Here is a 16,626-nt window from a genome sequence, read left to right on the forward strand (position 1 = left end):
TTTACAGTCTTTCACCAGCTCAATAATCTTGACTTCAGGAGACCACAGGGCTAATTCCCCATCATCATCTTCAGTATTGACCTCTATACTGTGGTCACCCTGAAAGAACAAAGAAGATAAATGCTTCAAACTACTGTCCTTTCTGTTCTGAAAAGAACAGACACCAGGAATCCCACACACAGTTTCTTTTCAAAATGAGGACTCTCTTTGGCATGCATAGTTTTCCTTTTGATCTTTATAAGGGCGGGGGCATGCTCTGGGGTACTCACAATCAAGGATCAAAGCTTCATAAAGACTCAAGCACCCAGGAATGCAGATCCCTCACACATTTTTTTCAAATGTAAACTACATGCTTCCTTGGAAGTGTTAACACTGACCTCTTATACTTCAGTGAGTTCTGTCATCCCATTAGAAGCATAAAAGGAAAAATATGCAATTTAAGTAAAAAGGTAAACCATGCAAAGCAGAGGCACATAAGATGTTTAAGAAGCAATGCCTGAGTTCATAATTTTAGTTAGAGACAGAGGGAGGCCACCAGAAACCAGCTAGAACACAGAGAAATTATTCCTGTTGGCTCCTAGAATATTTCAAGAAGTTTTACTAGAAAATTAAAGAGAAGGGGAAAAGGGAGGGAAAAGGAGAGGGGAGGAGGAGGAGAAAGGAGGAAGGTGGGGGGAGAAGAAGGAAGAGGCAGGAGGAACAGGAGGAGGAGCAGCAGCAACAGCCACCAACTCCCTGGGCAAGTAGAAACAGTGAAAATCTGATCTTAGAGCAAATAGGCGAGCACAAATGCCAAGCACACAGGTCCTTTGTTAGTTTTCACACCCTGGCATCCCTCTTTTCCAGGCTCCCTGTCCCTTCAGAGAAAACAGTCAGTGCTATGAAGAATCCCAAAAAGCTAAGTGAGACAGAATCCTCTATTCAGAATGACAGCGGCTGCGTCAGAAGTCTTTATTATACTGTTTTCATCCAATTATCGTTCCAAAAATATCTTGGCCTTCTACAGACTAAATAACTCTATTTTTTTTAAAGATTTATTTTTATTTATGTGTAAGAATGTAAGTGTGTGCCCTAAGTATGCAACATGCCAGCCAATGCAAGTGGAGGCCAGAAGAGGGCATCAGATCCCCTGTAGCTAGAATTATAGGCAGTTGTGAGCCACCTGACATGGGTGCAGGCAGCCAAACTCATGTCCTCTGTAAGAACAGCAACACTCTTAACTATAGAGCCCTAATTATTAATTAATTCACCCTTATTAATTAATTAATTTTTAAATTTTGGGGGATTTTGAGACAGGATCTCCCTGTAGCTGCAGCTGGCCTGAAACTCACTATGAAGACCAGGCTGGCCTCGATCACAGATATCCATTTGCCTCTGCCTCCCAAAAACTGGGATTAAAAGTGCCAATCTGCTGGGTATGGTGGCGCATGCTTTTATTCCCAAGACTCCAGGAGGCAGAGACAGATGGATCTCTGTGATTTCAAGGCCAGCCTGGTCTGCATAGTGAGTTCCAGGACAGTTGGGGCTACAGGGAGACCCTGTCTCAAAAAAAAAAAAAAAAAAAAAACTCCAATTTATGTTTTGAAGCAGGGACTCATTCTGTAGCTCAAGCTGCCTTGGATCTTCTTGTGTAACTCAGGCAGGCCTCAAACTCACAATAACCCTGCCTCAATTTGCTGAGTGTTAGATTACAGATGTGAACCACCAGACATGACTAAATAATAGCTTTTAAAAGAAGATTTCACATAATCTTAAGTGATCTCAGTACATAAATGAAAATGTGTCATTCCTACAACAGAACTGAGTGACCTGCATAAGAAATTCATTTGATGGAATCAAGGGGAGAGCTCTATCATTTAGAAGAACAAGACACCACACAAAAACCGTTTTCAAAATTAGAATTGGTTTATATCTCAAGCTGTTGTTGCAAGACATGAAAAGTCAACACTCAGTCCACGGTGGACTAAATCTAAACACAGCAACAATTTTGTGGTTCTTGAATTACTAACTCTGAAATGAGTAGGAAGATTCTCCATTGTTAACTTCCATGTATTTTAGTCTGATGTGAGGAAGTGCTTTTCTTTTTAACTCATTTTTTTAAAAAGATTATTATTATGTAGGGTATGGTGCCATGGCACACATGTGGCAGTCTGAGGGCAACTTTGTGGAGTTGGTTCTCTCTTTCCACCTTTATATGGTCTAGGGGCTGAACTCAGGTCGCCAGGCTTGCACAGCAAAGCACCTTTACCTGCCAGGCCATCTCACCAGCCCAGGAAGTAATATTCTTAAAAAGAAATGAAATCTTTCGATACAATGCTCCATTTGATAATACAATATGATTGGCATTTACTGGAGCATATTCACTGGTCAATAAGAATTAGAATTGTAGCTGAACCATCTAACCAAATAGGGGCTGAAGAGAGAGCTCAGTAGTAAAGAGCACATACTGGCCTTTCAGAGGACATGAGATTGGTTCTGCGCATCCACACATGGCAGTTCATGCACAACCACCTGTAACTTCAGTTCTAGAGGATCCGACACCCTCTTCTGGTCTCCAACAGGCATCTGCACACACATGGCATACACACAGAGACACACAGGAATAAAAATAAATCTTAAAAAAGAGGAGAAGATGGTATTAGTGAAAAAAGAGAACAGAAGGAGAGTCAAGATTTTAAGGGACCACATATAATCACAAAAATCAAGATTATAGAAATTTCAAGGCATCCCAGGTGCATGTTCTGAAATATATCACTTTGATATAACCAATTCTGCATAACTCTTGTATCAACAGAATGGAAAGCAATCGACTAATGGACACCAAAGTTGACATTTGGCATAATTCAGGCTGTTGTTCACCACTGTGTTACAGGACAATATGACAGATGAGCACACAGAGTCAGAGAACTCAGATGATGATTTACACCCCTACAGAATTAGATTAAAGGAATTCTTTCCTATCAACCTTCTGAGGGAAGTCACCAACACATTTCAGTTTACTGAGAACAGCAAACAACACAAAGTATGTCGTTTGAGTCCTTCCTTGAAATTTTTTCTTCTTACATTAAAACAGATATTAGCCAAGCATGGAGGCACACACCAATAATGTCAGCACCGGAGAGATAAAGGCAAGATTGTGAGTTCAGTTCAAGGTTAGCTTAGGCTATGTAGTGAAATCTTCTCTTTAAAAAAAAGGGGGGGGGGCTGACGTGATGGTGTGCATGCCTTTGATTCCAGTACTCAGAAGGCAGAGGCAGGTGGGTCTCTGTGAGTTCAAGGCCAGCCTGATCTACATAGTGAGTTCCAGGTCAGCTGGGACTACAGGGAGACCCTGTCTCAAACAAACAAACAAAAAGGCTGCCAATCAATAATCATTAAGTTCCTCTTACATATGCAGTACAGAACATGAGATAGCAGACAATTGTAAGAAATGGCCTATGTCACAAAGAGCTGCTTTTCTTGGAAAAGCAAGATTCATCTGTGCTAAAGGATCTATTATACCACTAGACTGCAAGATGGCACTAGACTCTCCTGTAATTTAGTCAGTGGGAAACAAAGGTGGCGGCGGGTGGGAAGGGTCAGGGACATTCCCCAGTGGCCTTCACAGAGCTCCCCTTGTGCAGAGATAATGCTAAGAACTTTGCACGCAATACTTTTTTTTTCTTTCTCACATGAACTCATGAGGACTGTTCTGTGAGCAGCACCATACTTCAGAAGGACAGGAACAGAAAGCAGTCATTTGCTCAAAGACTCCCAAACACTAAGCTAAGGTCTACACAACTTCAAAAGATAAACTGAGTTAAATTACAAGTCAAAAGCCTGGGCAGGCAAAAGGAAAGACTTGTGCATTTAAACTGCAATGAATGGACTTGGCACCAACATTCTGGAATAGACAGGAAGTGGCATAAAATATGAGGCTCCAAAGGGCAGGTGATGACAGCACATGCACTCACAGCTCCTTCCACAATTAGAGCACTCTCAGCAGGAGAGTTCTAACCTCAGAGGAAGAGTGTGTTGGTCCATGTTCTGACCTTGTGTGTTTCTGGCAACTTCTAAACTCACTTTGAAACTGATCAGAATTTCAAGGCTCTTAGAAAGGGAAGACACTTAGATAGTGCACACTCACCAATACCCTAACCTTAGTAGGATGAAATGAGCTGAAATAGATGTTAACAGCCATGAATCCAGGCAATTAATTAAAAATTATTTGTTTAAAGTTCTCTAAAATCAAATTGAATGTATAATACTGTCACCAACATTTTCAGAGGGTTTTAGAAGGTCAAACGGAAAAAAATCAGAATTTGAAAAGTTCATTGTTGCCTTTGGCAAATAAAAAATGTGGAGTAGGTAGGTGCCCTCCCTTTACATAGTAACACCCTCTTTGGGGCGCCTTTGTTGAGTGGATGCACAATAGAAAGAAACCACAGCTCAGCCCTTTATACTTCCATCTCCAGAAGAGAAGGTTCTGTAGTTCTCGGTTCATCGACTGAGGCCTCGTCATCAAACAGCTGGCGACAGCAAACCAAGGTGAAAGGTGGGGGAACTTCCTTAAGAAAGGAGACTGCTTCTTGGCGAGATCGCCCATATAGCTGCATGCCATTGACCTAGGAAGACAGGGTTACCAGCAATGGGCATGTGCAAAATCAAAAGCAAAGTGTCTTGCTTAAATCAATAAACCAAAAGGAAAACAGGACATTTTTTCATCGTTCCTGCAAACAAAGGGCCTAAATTTAATCATATTAATTTAGTAACAACTAAAAATGTTTAGAATCCTTAAACATCAAATTTTGATTAAATTGGAGAGAATAAAGTATAAATCTTGGGCAGTGTACCACTGTTACTGGGTAAGTGGTCTAATTCTTCACAGCTCTGAGGTTTCTCCCTTGGATAATCCAGTACTCTGCCCTCACTTGCTCCCACTCTCCTTCAGTGCACTAAGTATCCCTCATAGCCTTCATAAGTCCTTTTCCTTCTGCATTTTCATTACATGCAAATCTTCAGTGCAAATATCAACATGAAAGTTAATGTTACTAAAAGCTGCTCACCTTACAATGTATGGTTGATCAAACCTAGGATATTCTGCTGTTGGAGTTTAATATTAGTTCACAACATTTTTTCATATTCCACACATTCTTAAATCATCTTAGGAAAAAAAATCACATCTATAGGAAAGAAATCTGCATGGCTTGCATGAGCTCCATTCTTAAAAGCATTGTGGTGCATCTACAAAGGAAGTGCATCAGTTTCCAAGTTGTTTCATGAGAGCGTTCCCTATCTCTTTATTTATTATTTATTATTATTTTATGTGTACGAGTATATTACCTGCATGTGTGTAAGTGTACCCATGTTGTACAATGCCTCAGAAGAGGGTGTTGGATCCCCTCAAACCGGAGTTACAGACATTTGTTAGCCACCATGTGGGTGCTGGGAATTGAACCTGGGCCCTCTGCAAGATCAGTCAGTGCTCTTAACCACTGAGCCATCTCTCCAGCCCCCAATCTTTTTTAAAATGATTAATCCCTATCACCAAAATTATCCAAACACCATACATTTTAATATCTAATAATAGTCTACACCACAGATGATTTGGAAGAATCAAGCCTATCATGATTTTCATATATGACTAGCTCAGAGCTCTCTCTGCTCTGTCTACAAGTCACTGAAAGTGCTCTCTCTGCTACTCCCTAGACGTCAGTGAGGTATGAACATGCTCTGGCTCACAATAATCTTTTATCCTGTCTTCTAGGAAGGGTTAGCAGCATTTTAGAGCTAGTGACACTTCCGTGGCATTACTCTCTGAAAGGTATAGTGCAAATGTTCAGATACCTGGCAGGGCTGCCTTTACTGGGAGCAGCCTTCCAACAGATCTGCCATTGCATCAGAGAGAAGGAGGACACTGGGTTCCTGGAAGTATCCTATCAGCAGTGGGGAAAGCCTAGAGTTGGCTATCACTGGGAACCATTCTCAAGTCTGTGATACACCAGCATTTAGCTATCAGGCCAGATGTATTACTCTGTCTCTTAATCACACACACACACACACACGCACGCATCAGGAGCTCACTACTGGAAAAGTAAATATTATGTTCCAAGTCTTTGTACTATGAGGGGATCCAGGGGACAGCAAGTCCAGCAGGAGGGAGAGTCTTCCTTGGAAAAATTCAAGGCAACCTCTATACAGAAGGGGCAGGGAGATATTCATCACTGGTCACACCATATCCACAATGCCAGTGTGTGACGAAAGCAGAGCAAATTCTAGAGTCAACTGAATAGCAAGCAACCCATATTAAATATAGCAAGGAGACAGAATAGAAGCAGAAATTCTCCCATATACAAGTATTAGTTTGTGCTTCAACAAATTAGAAAATCACTTTTCAGGTTTCTATCTTAAAGTACCTTTAAATATTTATTTCACTCATTATTTATTCATTTGCGTTGTCTTCCATTATTATAGCAGTGCCTGGTAGTCCTCTTCACTACTCTACTGCTAAAGAGATTGGTCACATTTCCCATTACCAACTCCTAGCTAAGGGGGTTTATGGCTACTGTAAATAGCTGTTCTGGGCTGAGACTTGGCATTGTCCTCTAACCCCAAAGCATATTTGTTTCTGATTTTAAACTCTAAGGAGTACATTAAACACTTGGGAGCCGTACGTACAGAGGGAGTGGAAGCAGGGAGGGGGGAGGGAAAGAGAGAGACAGAGACAGAGAGACAGAGAGAGGAAGGAGGAAGAGGAGGAGGAAGATGGAGGGTTAGAGAGGAGGAGGGGAAAGGGGAATACACAGAGAGGAAGGCAGGATGAGAGTGAAGGAAGGAGGGAGAGACAGATCAAGAGCTTGGTTAACTTTAAAGTTTGTTTCTTTTTTTTTAATATCTACATTCAGTTACTAAGAAGAAGCCCAATTATTCTTTAGAATTCACAATATTTCACAAGGTCCTTCAACTTGAGACCCTCTCTCATGTGCCATCAACTCTATATTATCCAGACTTTTTGATTAGGAAAGGCACACATGAACACAGGCTTCCAGAAAACAGTCTATAGCACACTCCTTTCCCATTGTCATCACATTCAGGCCTCAGTATAGTACCTACACTTGTTAACATGTTGTCAGGTGATAACACAGCCAATTCTTCTAGTGAGAGAAGATTTAGAGTTTACATGGATGGGACTGGGTTAGATCCTCACAAACATTCAGTGAAGGAAGCATTTACTGATAAAGAAATGGATTCTCCAGTATGTTGAATGGCATGCCATGGGACACATTGGGAGCTGTGGCAAATCTAGAACCCAAAGCACTTGTATTAGTCAGGGTTCTCAAAAGAAACAGAACCGGTAGAATGAATATATATGTATAGAGATTTATCAGCTTAGCTCACAGGATAGAGTCCAAGTAGTCCAACAATGGCTGCACCACACTGGAGAGGCTAAGAATCCATAGTCGCTCAGTCCACGAGGCTGGATGTCTCAGTAGTCCCAATCTGGCGCTGAAGCCAAAGGATAAGCTAGTCTTCTGTCTACAGCAGCAAGATGAACTCACCAGCAAGAGAGAAGGCAAGCAGCAAAAAGCCAGGCGTACTCCCCTGCCGTGTCTTTTTATACGGGTTGTCATCAGACAGTAACAACCAAATTTTGGGTGCATCTTCCAGCTTCAGATGACTCAATGAAGATCTCTCTCATTTCAGTTAATCCCAGATCCAGTCAAGTTGACAACCAGGATTAGCCATCACAGCACTTCTCTGCCTTTCAAATCTAGGTTTCTTTCTGTATCTCAAGTTTCTTTACCAGAAATCTATATTTTAGAATTCAAAATACCAGGGCTGTGGATGAAGCTCAGCAGTAGAGCACCTGCCTAGCACACACAAGGTTGAGCTTGCTTGAGCCCTAGTCCTAGAACTAAAAGAAAAAACCAAAACCAAAATGGAGAACGAATGACACATATGACACATACATGAGAAAATGTATTACTTTTATGTTAACATAAAAAATCACCCCCTTCCCTTTGGGGCTGGAGAGACCACTTAGCAACTAAGAGTGCTGGCTGCTCTCACCCTCTTCTGACCTCCCTGGGCACTGTACAACATGGATGCACTTACATATAGGCAAACAATACACTATACACATAAAATTGAAAAATAACAAATGAAGGCTGGGTGTGGTGGCACACACCTTTGATCCCAGCCCCTGGGAGGCAGAGGCAGGTAGATCTCTGTAAATTCAAGGCCAGCCTGGTCTACATAGTGAGTTCCAGGCCAACTAGGGCTACACAGAGACCCTGTCTCAAAAATAAAAAATAAAAAAAAAGCAAAACAAAACAATGACATATTTAAAAATAAAAGTATTCAAAAAATTCTAAATTTTGTTTTGTGCAGATCTTACCACCTAGAACTATAAAATCAACTAAGCTGGTTTTACTCATAATTCCACATCTCCCAAATATACCTTGCTTCTCCACATCTAATAATTATATATCATAGCAGTGGTCTCCATTGCATAGATTGTCTCAGAGCTATGGCCACGCCCTGTCAATCGGAAGAGAAAGACATGATCTTAAGGTCAGAAAGAGAACATAAGTCATTTAGTAAAATTTAGAGCATCAATCTTTCATAAGCAGCCCGAAGCCACTCCCTTCAACACTCTAAAAATAACCGCCTTTTTCTGCATGAATAATTGATGAATATTTAAGGAGATGGATATGTTTAACCCGACTTAAACATCACAGAATACATAAATCAAAACATCATGTTATCCCATTAGTAGGTATAATTTTAATTTTTTTATCTATCAGTTAAAAGTTAAACTAAGAAAATAAGGGCTGGGTGAAAAAATAAATTCACTAGTAGAGTGCATGCCTAGCATATATAAGGCACAGTGTTCAATTCTCATATACAAATAAATAAATAAACAAGCAACTAACTACATCTTAAAATATGACATAAGTTGATAACCGGTCAAAGCACTTTTCCCTCATACCCTGAAACCCAACTCAGAATTTTTCTCAACACACTACTTTAGGTGTGTGAAAACTAATTAATTGCAGGTGCATCCAACCTGTGTGCCACCTTAACAATTTCTCTCTTTTTTTTAAAAAAAAAAAAGATTTTATTTATTATTTTTATTTTTTATGTGTATGTGTGTGTTGCCTGTGTGTAGGTAAGTGCACCCATGTCATGCAATGCCCACGGAGGGCAGAAGAGGCTGTTGGATCCCCTGGAACTGGAGTTACAGACAGTTGTCAGCTGCCATGTCTGGGATTCGAACCCAGGTCTTCTGCAAGAACAACCAGTGTTCTTAACTGCTGAGCCATTTCTCCGGCCCCTATAATGTCATTTTAAGCAAACATAAATTTTAGAACTCTCTAAATTAGGAGCCATGGTTACCAAGTCAATTCTATTAAACCCAACCCAGGTGTGGTTTGGATGTGAAATGCCCCTCACAGGTGCATGTGTCCAAATACAGTCTCCAGCTGGTGGCACTGTCTAGAAGGGTGTAGAACTTTTAGGAGGTGGAGGTGGGTCTCTGGGTGTAGACCTTGAGATTTTACAGCTTGCCTGCATTTCCTGTTCAGTCTGTGACCAGCTCCCTCATGCTCCTACCACCAAACCTTCCCTGCCATGATGTGTTTCATCCCCTCAAATTGTAAGGCAGGATATGCCCTTCTTTCCCCAAATTGCTTCCTGTCAAGTATGTGTCACAGCAATGAGAAAAGTAACTAACATCCTAGAGCTTGTTTTGGATTCTCTCTCTCTCTCTCTCTCTCTCTCTCTCTCTCTCTCTCTCTTTTTGGTTAAGATGGATGGATTCTAACTCTTAAGAGAGTCCCATTCCCTCGCTGCGGTCTCTGAGTGTTTCAAAAGAGCACTTGCTCTGTAGCTCAGGCTGGCTTTAAATTGCTAGTCTCCATATCAGTTTTGGGCAGTATGGAGGTAGTGTGATATACTGAATAAACAACGAAATGAGAGTTGAGAAACATGAGCGAAGGGCATCATTCTGCTGCTGACTCGGTATATGAAGTTGGGGAAGTCAATGTCTTCTCTTCTTATCTGTAAGAGATGTTGGTTTTTGTTTGCTGTGTTAGTGCTGGGCCTTTCTAATCTAAGTAAATCTCTAAGAAAGCAGAGGTGTTTAGAAACCAGCTTTTTAAACTGTGGATCACAACCCCATACATGTAACTAAAAGTGGAGGTTGTGAAAAACTTGTTACTAGTAAAAGGTTTCAGAATTAATTCAAAATTGAATGTATACTAAATCTGAGGGGTTTTGGGGCAACACTTGTCCATGTGGTAACACTTGACTTTACTGTAAGCTTGGTATGAACACACAACATGAGCACTTTGTACCAACATGTCACACCATGCCAACAGAGACTGCCTGAAATGCCTTGACTCAGATTTAAAACTATTATATTTTATGAAGCACAGTGTTTTCACTGTACAATATTTTCTTATAGAAATATAATGGTTCAGCAGTGGATATAGCTCAGTGGGTAGAGCACTGGACTAGTATACCAGAGGTCCTGGGTTTGATCCCCATCACCACCTAAAATGGAATGTAGAGGCACACAGGCCTGAAGCTCAAGGTTTTAATCATTTTCCTGCCATCATTCCTTAGCCAATGTCTGATTAGTGTATCTTGGAATTATATTATACTAGAATGTTTTGTGATACGGCACCTTCTTGACCATAGCTATGCCATGTTAAAGTTAAGGCTGACTGTAGTCTCTGAACTTACCAAGCAGTTGGCCCAGGGTATGGAAACCCACGTCGTCAGAACCCCAGATGTCTTGGGAACAAGTCAGCATGTTCAGGAGTGCACCTGCTAACTGCAGATTTGTGGATTCTGTAGGTTATGCTTGGCTTGTTTCTGCAAAACAGTAACTGTGGCTTAGTAGAATAGCACCTGCAAGCTTGGGAACTGAAACTGTCCACCTTGGTTATGGTATCTCTGTATAAAAGCTTACTTGAGTTCCGACACCCCTTGTGTAGTAGCTAGCCAGCAACGACTTTCACTTGGCAAAACTTTGCCTGAGTGGTCTTCTCTGGTGAAGCACCTCACAACAGTTTGATTATTAAAATTGCTCTTTGAGTTGCTAAGCTTCATTAAAAAAATAAGTGAATTTCAGCTTGGAATAAGGACAGAATTTTTAACAATTTCTGAAGTAGCCCTAAACATCTGCCATTTTGTACTATGTATTTATGCATAGAGGTATGCTCACATTGATAATTATAAAATCAAAATATTGATCAACTCTGAAAAACATTGAAGATGCTCTACCCCTACAATACCAAATATTCAGTCAAGATTTAATTCTTTACGTAAAAATAAACTAGCACATCCATCTCAGTATGCAAATTGGCTTTCATATTTAATAAATGATAAAAATTATACATATACCAAAGGAGCTATTTTAAAATAATTTCTATGATTTATTAATACCTACTTTTATATACCTATATACACAGGGTTGTGTAAAAACTGTTCGGCTGTTGGGCTGGAGAGATGGCTCAGCAGTTAAGAACACTGGTTGTTTTTGCAAAAGAGCCGGGTTCGAATCCCAGCACCCACATGGCAGATAACAACTGTCCGTAACTCCAGTCCCAGGGGATCCAACAGCCTCTTGGACCTCCAGGCATTGCACGACACGGGTGCACTTACCTACATGCAGGCAATACACACATACACATAAAATAAAAATAAATAAAATTTAAAAAAAAAACTGTTCAGGTGACAAAGGTCCATAAGTGGAAATAGTTTAAGCATTCCTGGCCTAGAACTGCTCTGAATGACAAGACATGGGGTGGCCTGAGAGAGCCCACTGTGGGCAGATTTACAGAGAGTAGAGAATTCCAAGGGGACAATCTTAAAACTATACAGAAGCTGGAGATTTTCAGCCCTACTCCTTACTAGAAATAAGCAACAGAATCCATGAATAGATGTGACTACATATTACCAAGAAGGGTCAGGGATCAGATCCTTACAAACCATTTGCTAAGGAAAATACAAATTACGCTATCAAACTTTCTTGTCAGTCATTCAGACAAACATTCAAAAGGATGTCTCAGAGCCTTAACAGATGGGGAAGATGAATGGAAAATACGACATCTACCTGCTGTACTATCCAATAAGCTGTTTGTGTTTCTTAATATAAAGTGTTCACACATTGCATTGGTGTTGGTGACACTGTAATTTTTCTTCCCCACAAATTTTACCTCAAAAATTTCATCTTCAGGCTGTAGGAGGTTCAGAGTATCTACAGGACCACCAGGAGCAATTGAAGAGATATAATGGTGCCCATCAAAGGAATCCACTTCCATACTAAGCCTCAGAGTGTGGATAGGCAGCAGCTACAGCAGAACAGAACAGTGACATCAAACACAACAGGGATGGGTACAGCTGCTAATCAACCTCCAACCAAGGACCATTTTGACATGAAAACTTACACCTCTTAAAACTAATCTCCAAAACCCCAAAAGAAGACAATGGGAAAAGAAACAATAAATGAAATTACAAAGTCTTCCTGTTCTCCTTCCACTTCCCTTTCAGGTTCCGAGAATGGAGATAAGGACGGTACCTTCATATCCAAGCCCCAGGACCCCCACCCTTCCAGTACGCTGCATTCACTGTGCTATAGGGCTTCTCACCCCCAAAGCCTCTTAACTCTCCTTTACTACCTAATTAACTTCACCCACACTTTACTACCAAAGTAGTGGAACTTCCAGGAATCCCTGAGTTACTGAACCACCAAGTGAGGTCTAAGACCAACCTGTACACATGTCTATCTCAGATCAAACATACTGTGTTTATAATTCTTTGTTTCTTCTCTCTCCCTCCCATGCCATGAGTCAACCCAGGGCTTTAGAAATGGTTGCAAATGCTCTACCACTGAGCTATATTCCCAGCCCTTGGTTTATTTGAGACAGGGTCCCTGGCAGCTTAGGATGACTTCAACTCACGATCCTTCTGCTTCTACCTCTCAAGTGCTAGGATGGCACCAGCATACCCAGATAGAATTTTGTTTTCTTGATTGCCACAGAACAGTGCTAGTCACTGAAGATGGCTCCCTGAATGCCATGCAAATTAGTTTCTAATGGATGTCCATTTCTATCATCAGTTTTCATAAGAATGCTTCTGATTTGGGGAAAAAAAATCATTTCCATTGTAACTTTGTTTCTGTTTGTTTATAAGGATTCTGTAAGTCATAAGTCTTATGAGTCAGCAGTTGAAAGATAATAGCCAATGTCAGAGAAAAAAGATAAATATCTTAGCTACATTCATTTTTTTGTTGTTGACCGTAAAACTCTAGGGTACTAAGTCACTAACTTTCAAAATGGAGCTAATAATTCTCACAGCAGCTACATGAACCCAAATATGGCAAACCCTACTAATTATGTTTTTTGTTTTATGTATCAACATCTCTAACAATTCTTGATAAGGAGACAATCTTATGCATACCCAATATGGCTTTTCCAATCATTTTCCCAATTCTCTACGATCCCTCAACCCTGAATTGCCACCTCCCTTCAGTCATCTGTTCCTAGTCTCTAGATTCCCACAGGCCTTATTCCAGCCACGTTTCTGTCCTATGACAGACATATAAACAAGCAGCAAGCAGTCCAGCTGACTAAGCCTCAGTGGCTTAAAAAGGCATGATGGACTTCTGGCCCGGGGCTAACTTTCTGAAAATGAAGCATTCTTACCACTAGCCACTTTGGGCTGGACAACCATTGCTGACAATAAGCTATTTTAGAACCCTAAAAAACAGGTACAGTTGTTTTTCTGCTCTCCCACTTGTGATTTATTTCTCGCTGCTGTCACCTTACTCTTGTCCAGTCACTACCAAATCATGAGTGTTAAGACAGAAGGCTCATCACTTCTTTAGTAGTTCATCTAGCGGAGGTGAGTAAAAATCTCAGAGAAGTGGTACTGTAATAACAATTCTCCTACACACCTCGGCCCCCATCTTCCCTTTGTTTGTGAGTCCCACACTATGAGACAAAGTTGTTGGGTCTACCAGAGATCATCTCCAGTAGAGTGCTGGAGCTAGCTTGTACTAGATTATGAAAGAAGATTGTTCAACTTCCAGAAATTCTGAAAGCCAACTGTCAAATGTAGCTGCATTTAAAAATTAAGTTGTATAAAGTTGCAATTAAATAATATTAAAAATAAATGTAGTAAATACTTAAAATTCATCACTTCCTAATTATTCATCTTATTTTGTTTTGGTTTTTTGTTTGTTTTTTGAGTAAAGATCTCCTGTAGCCCCAGCTGGCCTGGAACTCCCTATGTAGTAGATCAGGCTGGCCTTGATCTCACAATGATCTGTCTGCCTCTGCCCCCCAAGTGCTGGGATTAAAGGCGAGTGCTACCATGCCCAGCTTATTTTATTACCTTATTTTCATGAAGCACTTATATCTGTATGATAAAGCTATTCTAAAATTTCAAAGAATACCAATCAAGTAGACAACTGAGACAGATGAAATGGTCAGTTTATTTAGTGGCCAAACACAGCTGGGACAGGCAGTTCAATAGTCTCACCTTTGCAAAGGAGTCAGTGACAATAACATATGGCTATGTGCTGCTTTCCAATTCAGTGATGCCACTCTGGCAGCCTGAAGACTGCCAGGAAAGAAGTGTTTATGCCACAGACACTGGTAAATACTATGAACTGGGATTTTTTTTCCTTTTTCTCTGGAGAGATAGATATGTACCAGCACGCTCTTGTTCTAGCAGATATCCAGGTTACATGTAGCGGCTGTATACTACATGCAAAGTATTGAGCAACAAGAACTGCAAGGTGGGTGAAGGGAACAGTGTTGGCCCTCAGAGCTAACATCCAGTGTGGCAGGAAAGCAAGCAAATGTCTAAGTGAACAATCAGCCAGTCAGCTGGCAGCAAGACTCCTGTGATCCTATGTGGCGAAGGAATGCAGAGAAATGCATCCAAGTGTGACTGCTGGTGACAAGCAAGTGGGTACCAACTCCAGCAGTGCTGCAAGGAGACGGATGTTTGCCGTCTTAACACAGGAGCACAAGTGGGAGAAGTTATTTTGTGAAACTGGTCTAGGTAGGCTCTACAAATAGACTTGTGAGATGACACTTAAAAGATAAAATGAGTCAGCCCTACAAACAGCTTGCTGGAGGCCTACTGTAGAAGGTAAACAGAAAAGAATTAACTGCTAAATCTTTTATATGAACAAGTGAGTAGATGCAGTGGTGATTATGTCTATATAGAAAGAACTACTCAAACTACATTAAAGAATCTCTGTCTATACTGAGGGACCTTGACAACTTATATAAGAACAAATGCCATCAAAGATAAAAGGACTGAAGAGGAAAGCAGCTCCAATCTCCCCTTCCAGTCCTCCCATCTCAAGCACCCCATATCCCTACTGGTCTCCTCACATAGCAGATGCCCATATCCACTTCCATGGAACAGTGAAGTCAGTAGGCTGGGGCATGGAGCACCAATAGAGACTCACCCACGCATCTCTGGCTCTTCAGATACGCAGCTGTGCCTGGTAAGGCTATTCTTTCTGATATCTTTATTTCACACTTTCTCCCTAGAAAACTTAATCTGCAAACAAAATCCATGCTTCGTCTTCAATCACACTGAACCAGAAATGATGTTTATACAATCTGTCAATCTGGAGGAGGCCTATCTAATATTAGTTCTGAATCTAAATCTGAGTGCAGCTGGGTTCTGAGATGTCATGTTACATTGCTGCAGGCTTCTCTGCAGGAGCAGAGCTGTTTAATTACCTGTCCCAGCTGCATTTAGCAGTCAAACAAATCAACCATTTCATCTGTCTCATTCAGTTGTCCACCCCTTTGGTATGCTGGGATCTTAGGCAGAGCAGGAAGTACTAATGACAGGAGCGGGTGCAGCAGATGATTGACACCTTCACACACACCCCATGTCAGGCTTCTTGATGCTTGTTCAGTATGCTTTGCAAGGGGTCTTATTGAAACTGATAAAGCTAATGAGCAGCAGGGCTCTTGTGATGCTGACGTACACAACAAGTAAAGGATGTAAGGAAAAGCTTCTGAGGAAGGGGTGACCACTGTGTGATTTACTGTCAGTGCTTAAGAACAAATAAGATCAAGAGAGCTAGAGACTTCAACCCTGTCAGCAAACAAATCACAGCTTGTGTGTTTAACTAAAAGCTCTGTTTTTAGGATCCTAAAACAAGACATCAAAATGCTCAAGTGGGAACACAAATGCTATGGCTCCAGGGGAGAAAAACTCCTGGAAAGAACTGTTCTAAAGAGATGTCAGTGGGATGGGGGAGGATACTTCCAAAAGAGTTGGACTCAAAATAAAATAGACAGAACACAAGAAAACCTGGGGCTGATTCTCATCATCACATATATCTGCACATTAAGAGCAAATATTAAATACCCATTGGTTTTTAAAGAGTAGGGAGTTAATGAATTAGCATAAACAAAAAGCAAACTTTCTAAGAGGAAACTACATGCTTTTAAGTAAAGATGAACCATAAAGACCTCAAGGTCAGCAATCAGCCAATCTAACAGAACACTTTCATTTGCTTCTCTCTTTTAATTTTAAATATTTAAAAAAATCTATATGATATTAATGTATATTGAAAGTTCTCTTCAGCTCTCCCACAAC

At 40.8% G+C, this 16,626-nt stretch overlaps 1 protein-coding gene across 1 annotated transcript in view; it reads right to left on the bottom strand.

Annotated features, from left to right (window-relative positions):
- Window positions 1–2,211: 2,211 nt before the first annotated feature.
- The window catches only part of LOC103736217 (inaD-like protein), a 44,679-nt gene continuing 30,264 nt past the window's right edge, over window positions 2,212–16,626 (bottom strand). Inside the window, exons 7-8 of the mRNA XM_029564779.1 lie at window positions 12,207–12,341; window positions 2,212–4,604 (exon numbers count right to left, since the gene is read on the bottom strand). Of these exons, the coding sequence (XP_029420639.1) occupies window positions 4,437–4,604; window positions 12,207–12,341 (303 nt within the window). The 3' untranslated portion in view covers window positions 2,212–4,436. The remainder of the gene's footprint in view (window positions 4,605–12,206; window positions 12,342–16,626) is intronic.

Source organism: Nannospalax galili, unplaced genomic scaffold, assembly GCF_000622305.1.
Source record: "Nannospalax galili isolate Female #2095 unplaced genomic scaffold, S.galili_v1.0 scaffold1698, whole genome shotgun sequence".
In the NCBI taxonomy this organism is placed as follows: Eukaryota; Metazoa; Chordata; class Mammalia; order Rodentia; family Spalacidae; genus Nannospalax; species Nannospalax galili.